We start from the raw sequence: 17591 nt of genomic DNA on the forward strand, positions 1-17591 counted from the left end.
CTTTATACCTAATCAAATAAGTTCACGTAAATTAAAACGAAATCTCAAATTGATAACAGTGAAAGCAACTCTATTGTTGCTCAAGTAAGACATTATCTAAATATATCGTAATACGTGAATCCAATGAATCTGAATAATGTTTTCAGTCAACTGATCCCCATGAAAACAATTACTCATATAAACGAAATAACTAGTGGTCAACAGGGCGGAGGTAGAGTGCGGGATGCGGGTTCGGCCGAACCCAATAACTTTTGTTCAAATAATATATTTGTCCTAAGAAATCTATTGAATATATATAACTTATTAATTTAAATACTAATAACTTAAAAAAATTATAATTCTAAACCATAAGGTTTAAATACTGCTATGCCTCTGATGATGGTCGAGAGCCAGTCAATTGATCTTAAAATGAAAAAAGAAGTAATAACATCCACATTAGAAAATTTCCAGTGGTCAAGACTCAAGAGCCAGTCAATAATCTTAAAAATGAAAAAGAAGTAACAAGGGTATAGTGAATATTTTAATATAGTTAAGTGGGTAAACTGTCGCAAACAATTTACTTGAGGAACCATTCCGTAATTCACGGATAAATCTTGGAATTGATGCAGCTCAAATTCGAACATAATTGTTGATGCCTGGTAGCTGATCCGGGTTGTTGCAGGCCTGCAACGAGTCAATCCCGAAACGACGCAGTTTAAGTGTCCCCTGATAATAAACGACAGCGTACCGATATCAATTTTGAGATTGGACAGTGCATAAGCATCTTCTGCATCTATCAGCTGGACAAATCGAAAAAGAAAGAAAAAAAGTAAAAAAAAAAAACAAAAACAAAAACAAAGAGGAACAGATAAAAAGACAACAGAAAGAGGGCTTTTGGCATCGAATCTCAGCCCTGCATCGGTTGTAATCAATTTTCTCGCTCAGCTCCTCTCCCCTCTCCCTCTGGTAAGCTTAGTTCCAATGCTGTTTCCTATTTCATGTTTCTATTGTTTGATCTGTTCAATTTCCTACTTCATCTCGCTAATTCAAACCGGATTTTTGTGGTTTCTTCTTCTTGTTTGCTTCGACTTGTAAAATCTAGCTTCTGATCTAATTTGCGTATCTCACATTTGATATGAGTTGCTCTAGCTTGTGTACTACATCAATGCATCGTTAAAAATTCACTTAGAAAGTCAGTTCTTCTTCTAAAATGTGGATTTAAGAGGGAGAAGAGGTGTGGTTGACCTCAAGGATTAGGTTGTTTGAACTGTAAAGGGGCGGTCTTTATTGGTTTCATTAGATTTACACTTTGTACATATAGAAATACAATGAAGTTTCTTGGTTGACTGAGCGAAATTTATTCTCTTGCTATGTTGCTTCAACTGCTTGTTGAACCTAAGTGTTTGCTTAGCCTTGCTCTCATATCATGGAGCCTAGACTTCGCTTTATTGTAGAATTCAGATAATTAGGCTCAGACTTCAGGAGAATGACGTAATAATTGATAGAAGGGAGGAATGATATGGGAGGTACTATGCGATAAAAAGATACTTAACTAAGTAAAAGACAAGTTCGATAGAACATTGGTGAGACCAGCAATGTTAGATGAAAGTGAATATTAGGCCTCGAAGGCTAAACATATCTAGAAAGTGAGTGTCACAACAATGCAAGATGGATGTGTAATTATGAAATATTTGACAAGATTAAAATGATCCATTTGTGAGGGTGCAAGTAGTACACATGGAGGGTGTAATAAGAGAAGATCGCCTGATATGATTTGACAATGTTCTAGTAGACCTTCATGGGAACTGGTTTATAGGTGTGATATTATGATGAAAAGCTGTGTAGGACGACCAGAACCGATGTTAAATTTGCTTAGGACAGAGCACTAGTGAAAGAAAGGGGATTCGTGTAGGTAATAAATATAGACTGGTTGGGTCTAGAGGTTACTTATGGGTGTCATTTTTACCTTAGTTACGATGTTTACCATGAGTTTCTTTGATATGCTAAAAGACTTATCGATATTGTACTTATTGATATTGCAGTCATAAGTGTGAGATTTAAAGAATCTCAAAATCTAGACAACTCCTAATAAAAGGAAAATTATTTATAAACAAAGTAGTATTGGAATGATTTAGGGCCTAATAAAGTGGAATGGCTATAGAGGATTCAACTTATGTGTCATACTATCGAACTTTTGGAAAGAGCAATGGAACATAGACTTAGGGACATTACAAGGGTGTATGAGAGCCAATTTGGATTTATGTTCGATCGGTCTTTAACATGTCCTATTTTTTCCTAAAAAGATTGATGACTATTCGTAAGGATAAGAAGGAAAAAGATCATTCTTCCTCTGCTTCACAATGATACTTTTGTTGACCTAGAACAACATACAATAAGACGGGAGTCTAAGAGCAACAGTAAAGTTGTCTTCGTGTGACCTATAGGTCACGAGTTCTAGCTGTGGAATCAGCCACTGACGCCTGCGTCAAGGTAGACTACCTATATCATACAATAAAGTAATATCAATACAATAAAGTGTCAGGAAAAGTCTGTTGCTGGGTGCGTTGATTGGTGTTGGAGAAGTTAGGAATTCTTACCAGATGTACATTCCGTAAAGGATAAGCATAAAGGAGTTGTCACAAGTGTGAGAACGATAGGAGGAGATATAGGAAGTTCTCATAACTGACTGCAATTAGTTTAAGATTGAGACATAGTTGTTGTTAACTTGTTATTGTTGTTGGTTATAGAGGATTAATGTAGCCGAACTCTAACTTTGTTGATTGCGGCATAAGTTCTTATTATTATTTCTACAACAGGTAACTTTTTTTTTCCGTTTAGTAATATTTCTGCGAATGATATTGTCATACTAGTAAAGCATGCTAGTTCAGTTTGTCCTTACTTACCTAGTTAGAGATAAGAAATATAGACTAGCTTTGGGTTGAGGAAACCTGTGGTTGCTCCTTGGTTTCTTTGCATAAAATTCAATCAACTGTCTCAATCTCAAATTAGTAGGGCTTCAATATATCAATATTCTATATCCGTTTCGTTCTACTCAAGCCTATTTCATTCCGATAATAGATGATTTTCCTTTTCAAGACAAATTAGAAATTCTCTAAATTTCAACACTTAGCCGTACACTAATAACTAACTTAAATCTCAACTATTTTCCTGGATCTTTTGTTTTCATTTCGTTCTATCCCTAGCTAAATCGCCTATAGAGTTGGGAATTAGTAGCAAGTAACATTAAATAGATAAAGCGGGAACGAAACTTAATATTACGTGTTCATGTTCTTGTTAAAAATTTGATCTGGGTTTGCTAGTTAGAGGTAGTAGGTATCCCGTGGAATTAGTCGAAGTGCGCGCAAGTTGGCCCGGATACCACGGTTATTAAAATATAGGAATTTGATCTGGGTTTGTCTGTACTTCTTTACCAAGTCATAGATGGTAAAAGAAAGAACTGCTTTTTATGTGGAAACCTGTGTTTGCTTTCCTTATTTCTTGGCATAAGGAGGGACTTAATCATGAGTAATGTCAGATAGAACAGATGGAGATGAGATAAAGTTCCTGTCTCTAGGAAAGCTTGAAATCAATAATATTGGGTTTGTGACTGATGTGTCGCATTCATTTGTCTACAACTTTGGTTGCTTTGAGATCATTATATAAAGTATTTTCTCTTATATTTCTGCAGAAAGGCCAAATTCAAGATGGGTTTCTAGCATTTGCCTTTTCTCCTGAATGATATGATGGTATGATGCCATACTTTTATATTTGGATTTTGCATTTTTCTGTATCAGATGATTGTTTGGTAATGTTGACTTGTTTTCATAAGAAACAGAAAAAAATTGCAAGTACCTTTTTTGAGAAGGTTTAAATATTTCTGAGAAGGAATCTGCAAGTACCTTTGTTTAAGGATCTTTAAATATATATATATCTTACAATTGCAGTAGCTATCAGTAATTGATTTAGAAATCTTTTAGATTTCACTTACTACTGCGAATTAATGAGACCTGACTGAACCTATTCTAGATTAACAAACCAAAGAGAAAACTGGTAGAACCTACTTATGTACCATAATGCTATCGCTTAACTGGCAACTAAAATAATTTTCATGAACAGGCTACTGTATTAAACTATAATTGATCTGATTATGTATATGCTTAATGATTCTTTCTTTAATAAAGGACCACAATAACTTTACTATAAAGACTTACATGGCCATCATGGCCGAGAGGGATGCTGCCATCCGCGAACGGAATATGGCACTAGAGGAGAGAAAGAGGGCTTTTGCAGAGCGAGACATGGCAATGCTTCAGAGGGATGCAGCTCTTGCAGAGCGTAATGCTGCGATACAAGAAAGAGACGATGCCATTGCTGCTCTTCGATTAGGGGAGAGCTCTATAAATGACAACAATGTGGTTCCAGATTCACCAGGAAATGACACTGAAAGTGGTGCAAAGCACATTTATAACCAACAGCAAATGCATAAAACCATAGCTGAAGCAGCTCATGGTTCAACGGAAGATCCCACAGCTGGCTACTTGAAAGGCACGGATACTTCTGAAGCAAAGAATCCTAAAAAGGTCAGGCGACCTAAAGAGAGCAGACACAATAAGCAAGCCAAGATACCAAGGCAGGGTAAAATTGGCGCAGAAAGTTTGAATATGCATGTCATTTCTACATCATCAGATGATTGGGTAAATCTGCAAGAGTTGGATAGTGATAAGGAGGGAGATATGCAGCTCACATCATGGAAAGATAACTTGGGTTTGAACCAAATCAATTTTGATGAGTCTGCCATGCCAGTGCCAGTTTGCTCCTGTACTGGGACTCCACAGCCATGCTACAAATGGGGTCATGGTGGGTGGCAATCAGCCTGCTGCACAACTACCATATCTATGTACCCGTTACCTCAAATATCAAACAAACGCTATTCCCGGGTGGGTGGCAGAAAGATGAGTGGTGGTGCCTTCAGTAAATTGCTTAATCGCCTTGCTGGTCAAGGTTATGACCTGTCTGTTCCACTTGACCTTAAGGATCATTGGGCTAAACATGGTACAAACCGCTACAGCACATTAAAATAGCTTTTGTATGTACGTTGGATTGGGACCTCAAAACATGTAGAAGGCATTGTTGGGGAAGTGTGTTGTGGATGAAAGAAATTGTACTTTAAAACTGTGCAGGAGATATACAGCTAATAGTTATTCATTCACATTTTTTAGCTGTCTCTGTCTCAGAGTTCCAATTCATCTTATCAGAACGGCCTCATATCATGTAATTTGCTTTTATCAAAATATATTTAAATGAATATGGTGATTTGGGTGACAAATAGCTTGCTTTGCTTAGACAGCGAATACGGCAAACAAATGGCTAATACGTGTGCACGCTGGTGTATTTGTTGCATTTTGCCCGCATCGAACAATTCATTTATCGTTGCAAGTTTTCTGCTTGTTTAATCATTCTCTATGAATCTTTTCAACATATTGACTCTCCTTGAAAATGATCTTCCGCGTCAAATAGAATTTGCTTGTGGTATAGTGTTAGCAGTAGTACATGAAATTAAATGGCACTATTTTTATTGATGGAGGAAATAAGTACAAATTAATGACCTGACAGAATTTTATGCCAATTTTGTGCTCGCATTACCATTGTTACATTGAGCGTCTGCAGCTAATATAGGCCTACTATCTACAACCATAACAAACCTCGGTTATTGCTTCATCTACAGAAAATCAATGTACGAACAAATAGAAAGGAGGAGCGATGAATAAAAAAGATGTAATAACTCGTGGTTTAGTGTTAGCAATGAAGTCTATCTCGCGCTAGATAGGACTTTGAAATCCTCTCTTATACCTTTTGGAGGCTTGGCCGCTTGGGTATAAATCAAGTTGAACGGTAAATAAAATATACACATCAGTAACAACGTCAGTTAATCTCTCAATTCAATATACTCCTATCTATTTCTTTGACTACAACCTTTTGTTTTTTATTTGTGTAATCTTAAAAAAAAAATGTCTCTTATAGTTATATGTGAAATTGGTGTATCTTTCTTGTATTGATTCTTGCGTGGATTGAATAATTTACATTTCTTCACATTAAATAAAGAAAGAAAAAATTGCATATACTGCTCGTAGGAAAATAATTAAAAATTCATTTTCAGAGAAAAAAGAAAAGAGAAGGAAAAACAGATCGATAACAGCATGTGGCATCATTTTGTTACCTGCGCCAACAAGAGTGGCTAAATTGAGTATTTTGACCCATCTCAGGCTCATTTATGAACGGCCTCTCGGCATACACCTGCTTCTTAGAAAAAGACAGACGACAGGGGAAGCTTTGGCCGTTAAAAAATTCAGTTTTTCTGTTCGTCCGACGAAAAGATTTCACTCTAACTCTAGGTGTTGTTAATTGCTGCACAACATAGGTGCTGTACCCTATCAATGGGTGCATCGGAATCAATTCTCTCCAGCTCACAGGTACTTTTTCAACTTCAACAAATTCTATGAATCTCAGTTCAAATTGTTCGCTTTTTTCCTTGTTTAATTTTAATTTTCTCGTGAGTGCAGAGGCCAATCGATGAGATCACTACAGTTTCCGAGCGTGTAGAAGGCGTTGATCCTATTTTGGAGAGGCTAAAATCTCTCAAAATTGTAAGCTCTCTTTCGCTAACTTCAGAATATTTGTTTTGGTAGCTATTAAGCCATCACTTACTGTGTGAATTTATCTAAATTCGTTGCGTGTATGAGTAGGCTACTCCAATACTGAAATCGCCGCCGGCTGAGAGTAGCCTGACTGACATTCTGGTGAGAAAACCATCGTCCTCTTCGAATAAAGGTAATTGCCCTGTGCCTGCTAATATTTGAAACATTGTGATGCAAGCGGACTATGGTGGTGTTACTCGAACATAAAAAGTAATTTAGAGTTCCTCAAATGAACAACAAATCAAGAGAATATATCAAGCTTTTATAAAAGGAAAAAAAGGAAACAAAAAGAAAGGAAGTAGAGAGAGTCAGTTAAATTTCATCCTACAAATATTACATTAAGCATAGAGCCACACTGATTGATTCGTTTTCACCCTTGTAACGTTTCCAAGATTATGGCCTATCGCGCTCTTCCAGAGTTTCATTTTAATAACACAACAGTTCCACATCTTTGAATATCTCCCTCTATTGTCATATATCGGAACGAGCTACTCTTTGTTTTAATATAACATTGAGTAACTTGGATGGCCATATTACACCAACTTCTTCAAGGCATTTACAAAACTATGTTGTGATACCATTTGGACCACATGCCTTTTATCCTCAGATTTTTCATATCTTACTTTTCTCTAGTATACCTAATTTATGAGTTTAGTCAAGGTTTCAATTTGTCGCAACTGTAAGGTATCCTCGTAATTTGTCTTAGGCAATTGATCGAAATAACATTCTCATCTCTCTTTTTATTCTCTCTATCTCTTGTCAAAACTTGCTGAAAATTGTCTTTAATACACATAATTTGGTTCAAGTCTTACCCCTCCTCTCTTAATCGTGCTAGCTTATATAGTGCTTTCTCTTCCCGTGTCCATTACTTTTGGCAATAGTCCTCATTTCACTACTATGATTCTTTTGGTTAGGGTGCTAAGCTTTTAGACACACCTGGAAGCTTATGTGCTACTTTCTTAAGTCACTTGTGATTTTCATACATGATATCAACTTTGAAGAGTTGGATTAATATCAATGTTGTTGTATATTGGATGTTGAAATGTTTGTTTCTTATTTAAGTTTAATTATTCTAGTGCCAAATATCATATATGTATGGTATTATTTAGTTTTCCGTAAAGTTTGCCCTTCACTTCTCGCTTTTCGCTTTTCGCTTAGAACCCCCGGCACCTTTTTGCCTTTTTTGCGGTTTTCGCTCTTTAAACACGTATTTACTTAATTATTTCTTCAAGAGCCTTCATCATGATACTATGTAGTTTAATTCTTGATTATACTTGGGGGGTAAGCATGAGAGTGGCAGGTTTGACCATGCTGATGAAGTGGTTAATCACCAGATGTCTTTGGGCACCCATGACGACATCTTAAGTCACAGATTTTCTGTATATAACGTCATCAAATGAAGGGTGTCTGTAAAATTTGCAGACACAGAGCTATCTTTGAGTTAAAATAGAGAACAACATCTCCTAGAACAAGGTTGATAGTAGATGATTTATTGCCACTTTGTCTTGCTTGCTTCTCTTGTGTATATGATTTTCCCAATCTTCCCAATACTAAGTTGGTAATCAGGCTTAGATTCACCTATATTCAATTTGTTATCAAATTCAGATTTTCCCTGATTCCTATACTCCATTTAGTTCTATTGGCTGAAGCCTCATCTCTGGCAGTGTCCACAGATTTGCTGCTCCAGTTTATGATCCCTATTATTTTCATTATTGGAATCTCTGCAGATTTTGGAGATCCTGAATGAGATCATATATACATGTCTTTTCATCGAACTAGCTCCTTTTCGATGAGTCTGATTCACCTTTAAGCAAATCTGAATGACTAAACTTGTTTGTAGTATCCAAAGCTACAAAACTAATCAATTTACTTTTGTTATCTTAAGTAATCACACCCACAAGGGTGAGTATGTCTAACTTATCAAAAGAAAGTGAATGGTCCTCACCTAAAGAGATACCAAAGAAGCTTAAAATAAAATAATGTGAAACAATTCAAAAAATTTCGTCACAGCAGTGGTAGCATTTGACCAGCACTTTCTTCAATACCTGTTGCACTATACTTTTTTATTTTCAACAATTGTCATCAGGAATAATTAGAAGTTTTCTCTTATCCTGCTGGTGAGATACTGATATTCCTTTCTTTGTTCTTGTAGGCTGTGTAGATCCAAAAGTTCTACTTGAGCTCTTCTCTGTATATCGCCAGTGGCAAGAGGAGAAGGCCCAGAAGATCTGTAAAAGACAGGTTTGCTCAATTATTATCATGTGTGTCTGGTCACTTAATGCTTCAGTAGCCATTTACCGTTGTGGCAGTGGTTGCCTCCTTAAAAAAAGTGGATCTAGAACAAGTCTACGAAATGCACCTTTGTGTCAGTTTGAGTTAGACTATGTAATTACACAACAAAATCTATTCTTAGTGCAATTTCCAGTCTCAAAACATGGTCGTTTTTTGGGTCATTTCTTGTTAACCGGGGGGGGGGGGGGGGGTGTTAGGAGTTATCACTTATCAGTATCCTTTTGAGTCAAAGCTGTGGTCTGAACTTTGTATGGTGCTCTTGCAAGTAAATTAAGGTCAGGTAACTACTGTTAGCCGAGGCTGGTGATGAGGTGGATTATCACCCAAATAGTCATCATTGATGCTCAGAATTGTTAAACAGTTATTGATCCTATCATCCTAATTATGTTTACTATGTAGAAGTGGCTGATTAGATTGATTTGGGTTCTCTAAAACTTGGTTCTAGAATTTACAAATAAAGGAGCAGCTGCCTCAAAATCTTGTCTATCTGATTACTCGATATTCATCAACTTTTCGGGCATATTTATTCCCAAAGTTGGTCACTAAAACTAAAAGCCCTCTAGGTCTGTGATAGACAATATCCTTTTAAATCAACAAGTGCGCATCATCAACTCTGAGATTTTAAAAGGTGGGTAAAGATAATGCAAAGTTTTATGTTTGATCACAGCTACATTATTATTTGTTCCATTGTACCTTGGTTGAGAATTGTCTTGCCACCTCCCGTAGTATTGCTTGTATTACGCAGATGGTATACCATTTGCGAAGTGCTTCCTTTGAAGATAATTAAAAGTTATAGTCAATTTGGTGGTGGCTTTTCGACACTAGGATATCGAAGCTCTTTTCATTACATTAAGTCCTATGTTCAAGGTGTTAGCCTGCCTATGCTAGCATGTGAAGCTCTTCATCAGTGTTTACAAGCTTTTGTTGTTTCTTGTAGTTCTTCTTCAAGTGAAAAGAAGAGCTAGGATATCTTTTTTAAGTAGATCTTTGGATAATTGCTGCAGGAAGAAATAGAAAACAAAATAGAAGTTGCAGATGCATTGGCTGTTAAGCTGCTTCAACGTTTCAATTACTCTGTTTCTGCAATGAAAACCACCTCACAGCATCTATCAGAAGGTATTTTCTTTGAACTGGATCTATCAGAAGGTAATATAATTTCCAATCTCGGAAAGCAGAAGAAAATAGAAATGCCCAAGGGAATCACTAGGGTTACTATAGTCTGGGGCTTTAGAATAAAGTTAAATGGTTGTCCATATGATATCTGATTCCAGGTATTTAATCTAGCAAGGGAATGCTGTTTTTTAACTCAATGTTTGAATTGCATGCAGTACATGGTTTGCAGGTTGAACTTGGGGAGTTAAAAGGGAGGTTGACAGAAGTAATCAGTAATTGTGATGCATTGTGCAAGAGGATTGCTGCAGAGGGACCTGAATCACTTCGATCGTCTATCAAACCACTTACAGCAGCTTCCTCTGATACAGGGAGCAATTGCAGTAGCATACATAGTACTCTGCAAGCTGAAGCAGATGAAAAGAAATAGCGTGAATGCTGTGTTGGAGCTTATAAAATGTCTCTGTCCCCGGTGTACATAACTTGTTTGAGCATCATGACCCATAATTGTATCTTTTGTCCAACTGACTGGTAGTTCAAGCACACTCAGGAAATTAATTGCACAGGAAACATAGTCAGGGAATTTAATTGCATTGGAAGCACGTGGATCTACTTCTCAACTGGTATTGACTGTTCATTAATTGGCACTTGAAATGTTAAGATTCATTGTTTTGATGTTTTATTGTATTTATTTATTTCTTTTTATTATGACAAATCCCTTCCTATGGACATTCAGGAGTTGTGTGGATTTGAGAATTTAATTGGACGGTAAAAGAAGTTTAAATAGATTAGTATGCTGATCTAGTTTTGCCTTGTAAATATTCGTAAACTAAAATAAGATCTCTGAAAAAATTGCGGAGCTTATCAGGCAGGTAACATTGATAAGGCTACATTGTAGTAAACATGTAAATGTTTAGAATTAAGGGGCAGAAGGATAGAACATAGTTTTACCTCACCTAATTGAAGAAGTTTCTTTAGAAAACAAAAATGTATTACATACTACCATTTGTACTCGTCTTCTACCAAAATTTTTTATGGATTTGACTTGGTATTTTCAAATTCTAACTAAATCAATTCAACTGTATGTGTCACCCTGCAAGGTACGGACTTGACCTTACACACTGTATTTCGTGTAATTTAGTGCGTAGTGAGTAGTGACTGGTAGCTTTAGTAAAGTCAAGAAATTATTGCACAGCAAGGCAGTCGGGAAATTAGTAGCAAGAGGGAGAAGAATACTAATTAAGCTACAAGCCTACAATGGAAATTTCATATTGTTTCGTCTCTTTTTAATTTTATTTCCACTTGATTATGAGAAATAGCTGATGTATATGAACATTCAGTTTAGAAGTACTTGGAAGAGATACAACAACATATCTGGTATTATATCACCGTGGGGTCTGAAGAGGGTAGTGTGTACGCAGACCTTACCCCTACCTTGTGAGGATAGAGAGGTTGTTTCACTCTCGGAAAGCATAAGCACCCCCATTAATGAAAATATAGACAAGAAGGGACAGTACCAAAAAGCCATATAAAAGTAGAATAAAAATAACAAGATAGTAGGTTGATCAACAATGAAAGAAAATAACAGTTAGTCATAAAAATTTACTACCAACAGAAAGCGAGATTGTGTGACAATACTATTGTTATTAACAAATTTAATAAATTAAGCTACAATGGCTCTACAAATTTAATAAAAAGTACAAGATCTGAAGAATATCCGTGCAAAATTTATTAAATATTTAACAAAAGCGAAAAAATAAAAAACTAGAAAGCTGTCCTCTAAGACTGTATGATAGAACCAAGACAACAACATTTTTAAAACAGGAAGAATATGAGTACCTGGAGTGGCAAAAAGGCGGAGCTGCTCAAGATATTCAAACCTCTCTTACTATATTATAGGATTAAGAAAAAAACCGTAATCAAATAACAAGTAGTGATAAAATGAAAAAATAAAAGTAATTATCTCATCACCCCAAATTGGAATATAATGAACTTTTTCATAATTACGTAACAATGAATCTAATAACAACAATATCATAAAATTAAGGCAAAACTCAAACCAAAAATATTTAACGAATCTAATACAATAAAGGACCGACAACCCAAAACTAGTTCTTTGGTAGATGATTTGATTTGATAAAAAGCATAACACGTGATCAAGGTTGCTGTTGAGCATCAATATAGCCAGCATCAACAAGTACTTTCTCTCTTTTAGCCAACTCTACATCTTCATCTACCATCATCTTCACCAATTTCTCAAATCCCACTTTCGGTTTCCAACCCAAAACTTTCTTCGCTTTACTCGCATCTCCCTTCAAATTATCAACTTCTGAAGGCCTAAAATACCTCTTGTCAATCTCTACATGTTCTTTCCAATTCAATCCAACGTACCCAAATGCAACTTCCAAAAACTCCTCCACTGTATGCGATTCTTCAGTCGCCACAACGTAATCATCTGGCTTCTCTTGCTGCAGCATCATCCACATTGCTTCTACGTAGTCTCCAGCAAAACCCCAGTCCCTCGACGCTTGTAAATTTCCTAAAAACACCTTGCTTTGCAAACCGATTTTAATTCTCCCTACAGCCCGCGTGATTTTCCTTGTTACGAAATTCTCACCTCGACGTGGCGACTCGTGATTGAATAAAATCCCGTTGCACGCGAATATCCCGTACGCTTCGCGATAATTCACTGTGTACCAATGCGCAGCGCATTTTGAAACGGCGTAAGGGGATCTAGGATGAAACGGAGTGGATTCGGATTGCGGAGGCGGAGTAGATCCGAACATCTCAGACGACCCGGCTTGGTAATATTTCACGTGGGACCTACCAGTGGCGGAGACGTGGGACCGAACGGCTTCTAGAAGGCGGAGGGTGCCGGTAGCTACCACGTCAGCAGTGTAATCAGGGATCTCAAAAGACACGGCAACATGGGATTGAGCAGCTAGGTTGTAAATCTCGTCGGGGAGAATAATGTCGAGCCAACGGCGAAGAGAACTAGCGTCGGAAAGATCAGCGTAGTGGAGCTTCATTCGGGCTTTGTAGGTGTTATGCGGGTCGATGTAAATGTGATTAATGCGTTGGGTATTGAAACTGGAAGATCTACGAATAAGGCCATGAACTTCGTAGTTTTTGTTAATAAGGAATTCAGTGAGGTAAGAACCGTCTTGGCCTGTGATGCCAGTGATCAGTGCAATTTTGCGAGGTGGTGGTGCAATGGCGGTGGTGGATTCGGATCTGGTGCTGCCATTTTCAGCTGCCATTAATTTGCTCTAATTTGGGATCAGGTGTTGTGAGACAAAATGGGGAGATTTGTTTGACTGTAATGAGGCAAATGAAATTCTGAATATCGCACTATATATAACTGCCTTTGGTCTTAGAAGTTGTGACCACGATACACGTATTAGAAAAATGAGGAAAGTTTTAAATATAATTTGATAATTAACTTCTCTCTAGAAAAGATGGTTGAACGAAGACTAGAAAAATATAAGAGTACGTAAAGATGGCGTTGCAGGTTTGAATGAAACTAAGAAGCTTTTTATTTCACGTTAATACCGTCAGAGAATTCACTTACGGGATTATACCGGATATAGAACAATATTTATCTTATGGATCCAATTATATATTCTCTTTTTATGAAAAATGAAGTTATTGCAATGAACCTGCTCCCAATTTTTTTTCTAGCTTGCTATCTAGATCTGGCTCCTTTTCAGGAATTCTCGCCAGAAGAGAAAAACCCGCTTACTTATTTGGATAGTTGTTACCTATTATATTGTATCGTATTGTTACTTTAAATATAATATTTATTTTGATTGTTATTTAAATTTTATTATATTGTATCAATAAGTCCGTCGTTACGTAACGGCGAAAAGTGTCACTTTATGGAACGATGGATTTACAGCTTGTTTGGATGATTGTTACCTATTATTTTATAATGTATTGTATTGTATTATATTGTATCGCTTTATGAATACAATATTTGAATAGATTGTGTTGTTCACTGTTGTTAAATAATATTTTGTTATTTGGTTTGACTGTATCGTACTGTACTGTAACTGATAAGTTTACTAAAATACTCTTAATTGTTTAAATATTAAATTTATCAAGAATTACGCATAAAAGTAATTTAAGAAAATATTTTTCTACTAATTTATCACCAAATATGTCTTATAAAGAAAGGAACGAGAATTGGCAAAACAATGGAACAAAGAATTGGAGTTAAAATTACATTAGGAGAAAAAACGAAATAAAAAGAAGGCAAAACCTCTACCTCAAGACCTATACCTTTTAGATTGGAGTTGGAAGCGACAAAAGTTCTGAAAGTATGTTATAGGTTGGAAATTTGTAAAAATGGACGAAGATAAAGTATGTAATATTGGAGATTTGGAGTTAAAATAAAAATAAAAATAAAAGATAAAAGGTAAAATAGAATTATGGAGTAATAATTTAGGGCATAATTGAAAAAAAATTAGGAAACAATCCCACCACATCAAATCGGTTGTTTCAAAAAGTGAGACTTTTCATTGTTTCGGAACAATGAATTTAACAATACAATACAATCAATTTTAATGAAACAATCAAAACAAATATTATTTTGGGATAACAATACAATACGATATAATGGGTAACAACCATCCAAACAAGTTGTTAGTGTGGTGGCGTCGTTACCTTTTTTTTCCTTTCATCTTGCCCTTTTTTATTAGTATTAAATAATCATACTTTATTCTTTACCCTATTTTTTTAGTACACAATAATTCTACTCTATATCCTTTATTTTTAGTAATGTTGCAAGTTTATTCTTTATATTGTTGGTGCGTGATTTCATGAAATGATGGCAAACGATACAATCTATCCAAACGTCGTATTCATCAAACAATACAGTACAATCAATACAATACGATACATTATGAAACAACATGTAACAACATTCCAAACAAGTTATAAACTTTTATGTGTTTAAAATGTAAGGCCCCATAAAAATTTTCCTAAAAATCCGGATTCAGTGATGCTGAAGTAGGCGTAGAGGTTAATAATAGTATGTTTGACAGAAGTAGGCATTTATGCGGTCCGTTCTGCGATCGCAGAACCACTTTGCGGACCGCAGAATGGCCGCAAAGCGGAGCAGTCTTTTGGGCTATTTTTGATGTACATTTCGCGGCCATTATGTGACCTCATAACTACTTCGCAGGCCGCACTCTTGTCGCATTTCCCGCTGTGGAATTTTTCGGAGAGAGGTTCTGCGGTGCACTATGCGACCGCAGAACCGTTCTGCGGTGCACTATACGATCGCAGAACCATTTTGCGGTGCATTATGCGACCGCAGAATAGGTCTGCAGGCCGCATAGTGACCGCAGACCCAGTCAGATTTTTGGCCAGTTCTAGACACCAATTATGCGGCCGATATGCGGTCCAATTAATTATGCGATCGGAGACCTTGTTCCGGAACTTTATTTTTTAGGGTTTTTAAACCCGACCCTATTTCGTTAAAACATGTACTATAGCTCATTTTGAGCACATTTCTCATATTCTAGAGTGAGAAAGAGAGTTCCTAGAGTGAGGGGCAACTTTCAACCTATTATCCATCAATTCTTGCTTAACCATTGAGGATTAACAAAGGAAATCTTCACCCTAAAGGTAAGAATCTATGTCCTAGCTCTCAATTTTGAATTTTTACAAAAATGGGTTAAATAGAGAGACAAATGTTGGGTGTGGGGGTAGTTATCTTACATGCATGTGTTATCAAAGAATGTGGGAAGGTTGTGAGCTAAAAATTATAGAGAATGAGTTAGGAAAATGATGGAATCCTCCATAAAAAGACCTTGAAACCTTAATGCACACCTAGTGTTTGATAAAATGCTCAAATGAGCTAGAACTATGATCCTCCTCCTAATTTTTGGTTCAGTTTGTTATATTTCTAAAAATAGATTGAAGTTGCTATGAATTCCGGAATATTTTAGAGTTTAAGGAAGCTCCATTGAGGCATGTTGGCTAAACTTTTCTTTAAGAATTGGAACCCCAATGTCCTTATAAGTTTCAAGATATTTATTACAAGTTGAGTATTCCGAATAAATTTTGTGATAACGATATATGTTTAATTCGTGTTTCAAATCCTCTCATTATATTGTATTATAAATTAAAGACGTGTTTCAAAGTATGGATTGTGTATATACGCGTTATGATTCCAAGTCGTGATTTATGTGGAAAAATTATTTTGCCAAATTGTGTAGAGATTTTGATTGGGGTTACACCTCCACCCGCATATATTGGGGTGAGGCGGCAGTGCTGCTTTGTGTATGATTTTGGTATTGTTGTTGCACCACCACCCACATATATATATATTGGGGTGAGGCGGCATGACCGCTTTGTGTAGGTATTGGTGCCATTGATGCACTTCCACTCGTATATATATTGGGGTGAGGCGGCGGGGCCGCTTTGTGTGAAAATGGGTATTGTGTTTATACCTCCACCTGCATACATTGGGGTGAGGCGGTAGGACCGCTTGAGTAGGATTTTGGTATTGTGTTTACACCTCCACTCGCATACATTGGGGTGAGGCGGCGAGACCGCTTTGTGTGGAAATGGTTACAGAGGATCTCATCTTAAATCCTATAAATGTTAATGATTACTCTTGACAAGCTTGCTTTGGTTTAAACGGCTATCTTTGCTATTGTATTATCGCCTTGATTCATCATATTCATAATGTACTTCCGAGTTCTTAAATTGATGTTTGGTTTTCATATTAGTACTATTTGACACGTACTAACGCCCCTTTTGCCGGGGGCGCTGCATCTTTAATGGATGCAAGTGGTTCCACAGTGAAGGATACTGAAAAGTGATAGCAGTGCTCATTCTTTCCAGCTGACTTGGTGAGCCCCATCTCATTCCGGGGTTGCGCATCTTTTGTTGCTTATGTGTTTTGAGGTATAGTCGGGGCCTTGTTGCCGACACCATCTTTACTCTCTTTTATATCTTTAGAGGCTCCATAGACACTATGTGGGTTGTATATGAGTGTTAGAAAGGTCAGCGGATCATGATGTATTTTGGGCTCTTGTTCCGCTCAGTCATAAGGATGTATGTATTTTGAAACTTAACAATGATGTAACAAAATGAAATGACTTAGTAATGTATATATGTATGAACTTTTTACTGTCTAACTAATGAGAGCATGCCCACTCTGGATCATAGGTGAGTCAGGTAGATAGTGTCTAACATTCTTGCTCGACCGGGTCTACTCGGTTGAGCGCCGGTCGTGCTACTCGATTTTGGGGCGTGACATAAAGAGTCTTTTATCATTCATTTAGCATAAATATTGGTTGAATAATTGAATAACTCTTTTTTCTCTAAATATTCTTTTAATTTTAAGGATTGATTAATTACAAGGGTAGTAAAGAAGTTGTAAAGCACGAGGTGACATCTAAATGAATTTAAAAAAAGCAGTATGCTAATTCAAGCAATCTTCCTTTTATTATGATTGTGAATAATGTTCATGTTTGTAAGCATTAAAGGAAATGAAATATT

At 36.5% G+C, this 17591-nt stretch overlaps 3 protein-coding genes across 4 annotated transcripts; 2 read left to right on the forward strand and 1 right to left on the reverse strand.

The window, feature by feature from the left end:
* The first annotated feature begins 682 nt into the window (after nt 1–682).
* LOC104105392 (barley B recombinant-like protein D) lies at nt 683–5305 on the forward strand. Of its 2 annotated transcripts, XM_009613682.4 has the most exons (3): nt 688–945; nt 3668–3725; nt 4161–5305. In XM_009613682.4, exons 2-3 carry the CDS (start codon nt 3720–3722, stop codon nt 5058–5060), a joined length of 906 nt encoding a protein of 301 aa, XP_009611977.1. In that variant the 5' UTR covers nt 688–945; nt 3668–3719; the 3' UTR covers nt 5061–5305. The 2 variants fall into 2 exon arrangements, with proteins under 2 accessions (XP_070051361.1, XP_009611977.1); XM_070195260.1 differs by lacking the exon at nt 3668–3725 and having other exon boundaries at nt 683–945.
* Nucleotides 5306–6198: 893 nt separating this feature from the next.
* On the forward strand, nt 6199–10805 carry LOC104105393 (uncharacterized). The gene is made up of 6 exons (XM_009613683.4): nt 6199–6449; nt 6540–6623; nt 6723–6807; nt 8827–8915; nt 9971–10082; nt 10295–10805. Exons 1-6 carry the CDS (start codon nt 6414–6416, stop codon nt 10504–10506), a joined length of 618 nt encoding a protein of 205 aa, XP_009611978.1. The 5' UTR covers nt 6199–6413; the 3' UTR covers nt 10507–10805.
* A 1248-nt stretch (nt 10806–12053) lies between these two features.
* On the reverse strand, nt 12054–13710 carry LOC104105395 (GDP-mannose 4,6 dehydratase 2). The gene has a single exon (XM_070195261.1). It carries the CDS (start codon nt 13334–13336, stop codon nt 12233–12235), a length of 1104 nt encoding a protein of 367 aa, XP_070051362.1. The 5' UTR covers nt 13337–13710; the 3' UTR covers nt 12054–12232.
* Between the last annotated feature and the right edge of the window lie 3881 nt (nt 13711–17591).

Source organism: Nicotiana tomentosiformis, chromosome 2, assembly GCF_000390325.3.
Source record: "Nicotiana tomentosiformis chromosome 2, ASM39032v3, whole genome shotgun sequence".
Lineage (NCBI taxonomy): Eukaryota > Viridiplantae > Streptophyta > Magnoliopsida > Solanales > Solanaceae > Nicotiana > Nicotiana tomentosiformis.

Coding starts and splice junctions, on each gene's coding strand:
- LOC104105393 (XM_009613683.4), top strand. CDS start 6,414: ATGGGTGCATCGGAATCAATTCTCTCCAGCTCACAG. Junction 6,450..6,539: donor CAATTCTCTCCAGCTCACAG/GTACTTTTTCAA, acceptor TCGTGAGTGCAG/AGGCCAATCGATGAGATCAC. Junction 6,624..6,722: donor GGCTAAAATCTCTCAAAATT/GTAAGCTCTCTT, acceptor GTGTATGAGTAG/GCTACTCCAATACTGAAATC.
- LOC104105395 (XM_070195261.1), bottom strand. CDS start 13,336: ATGGCAGCTGAAAATGGCAGCACCAGATCCGAATCCACCACCGCCATT.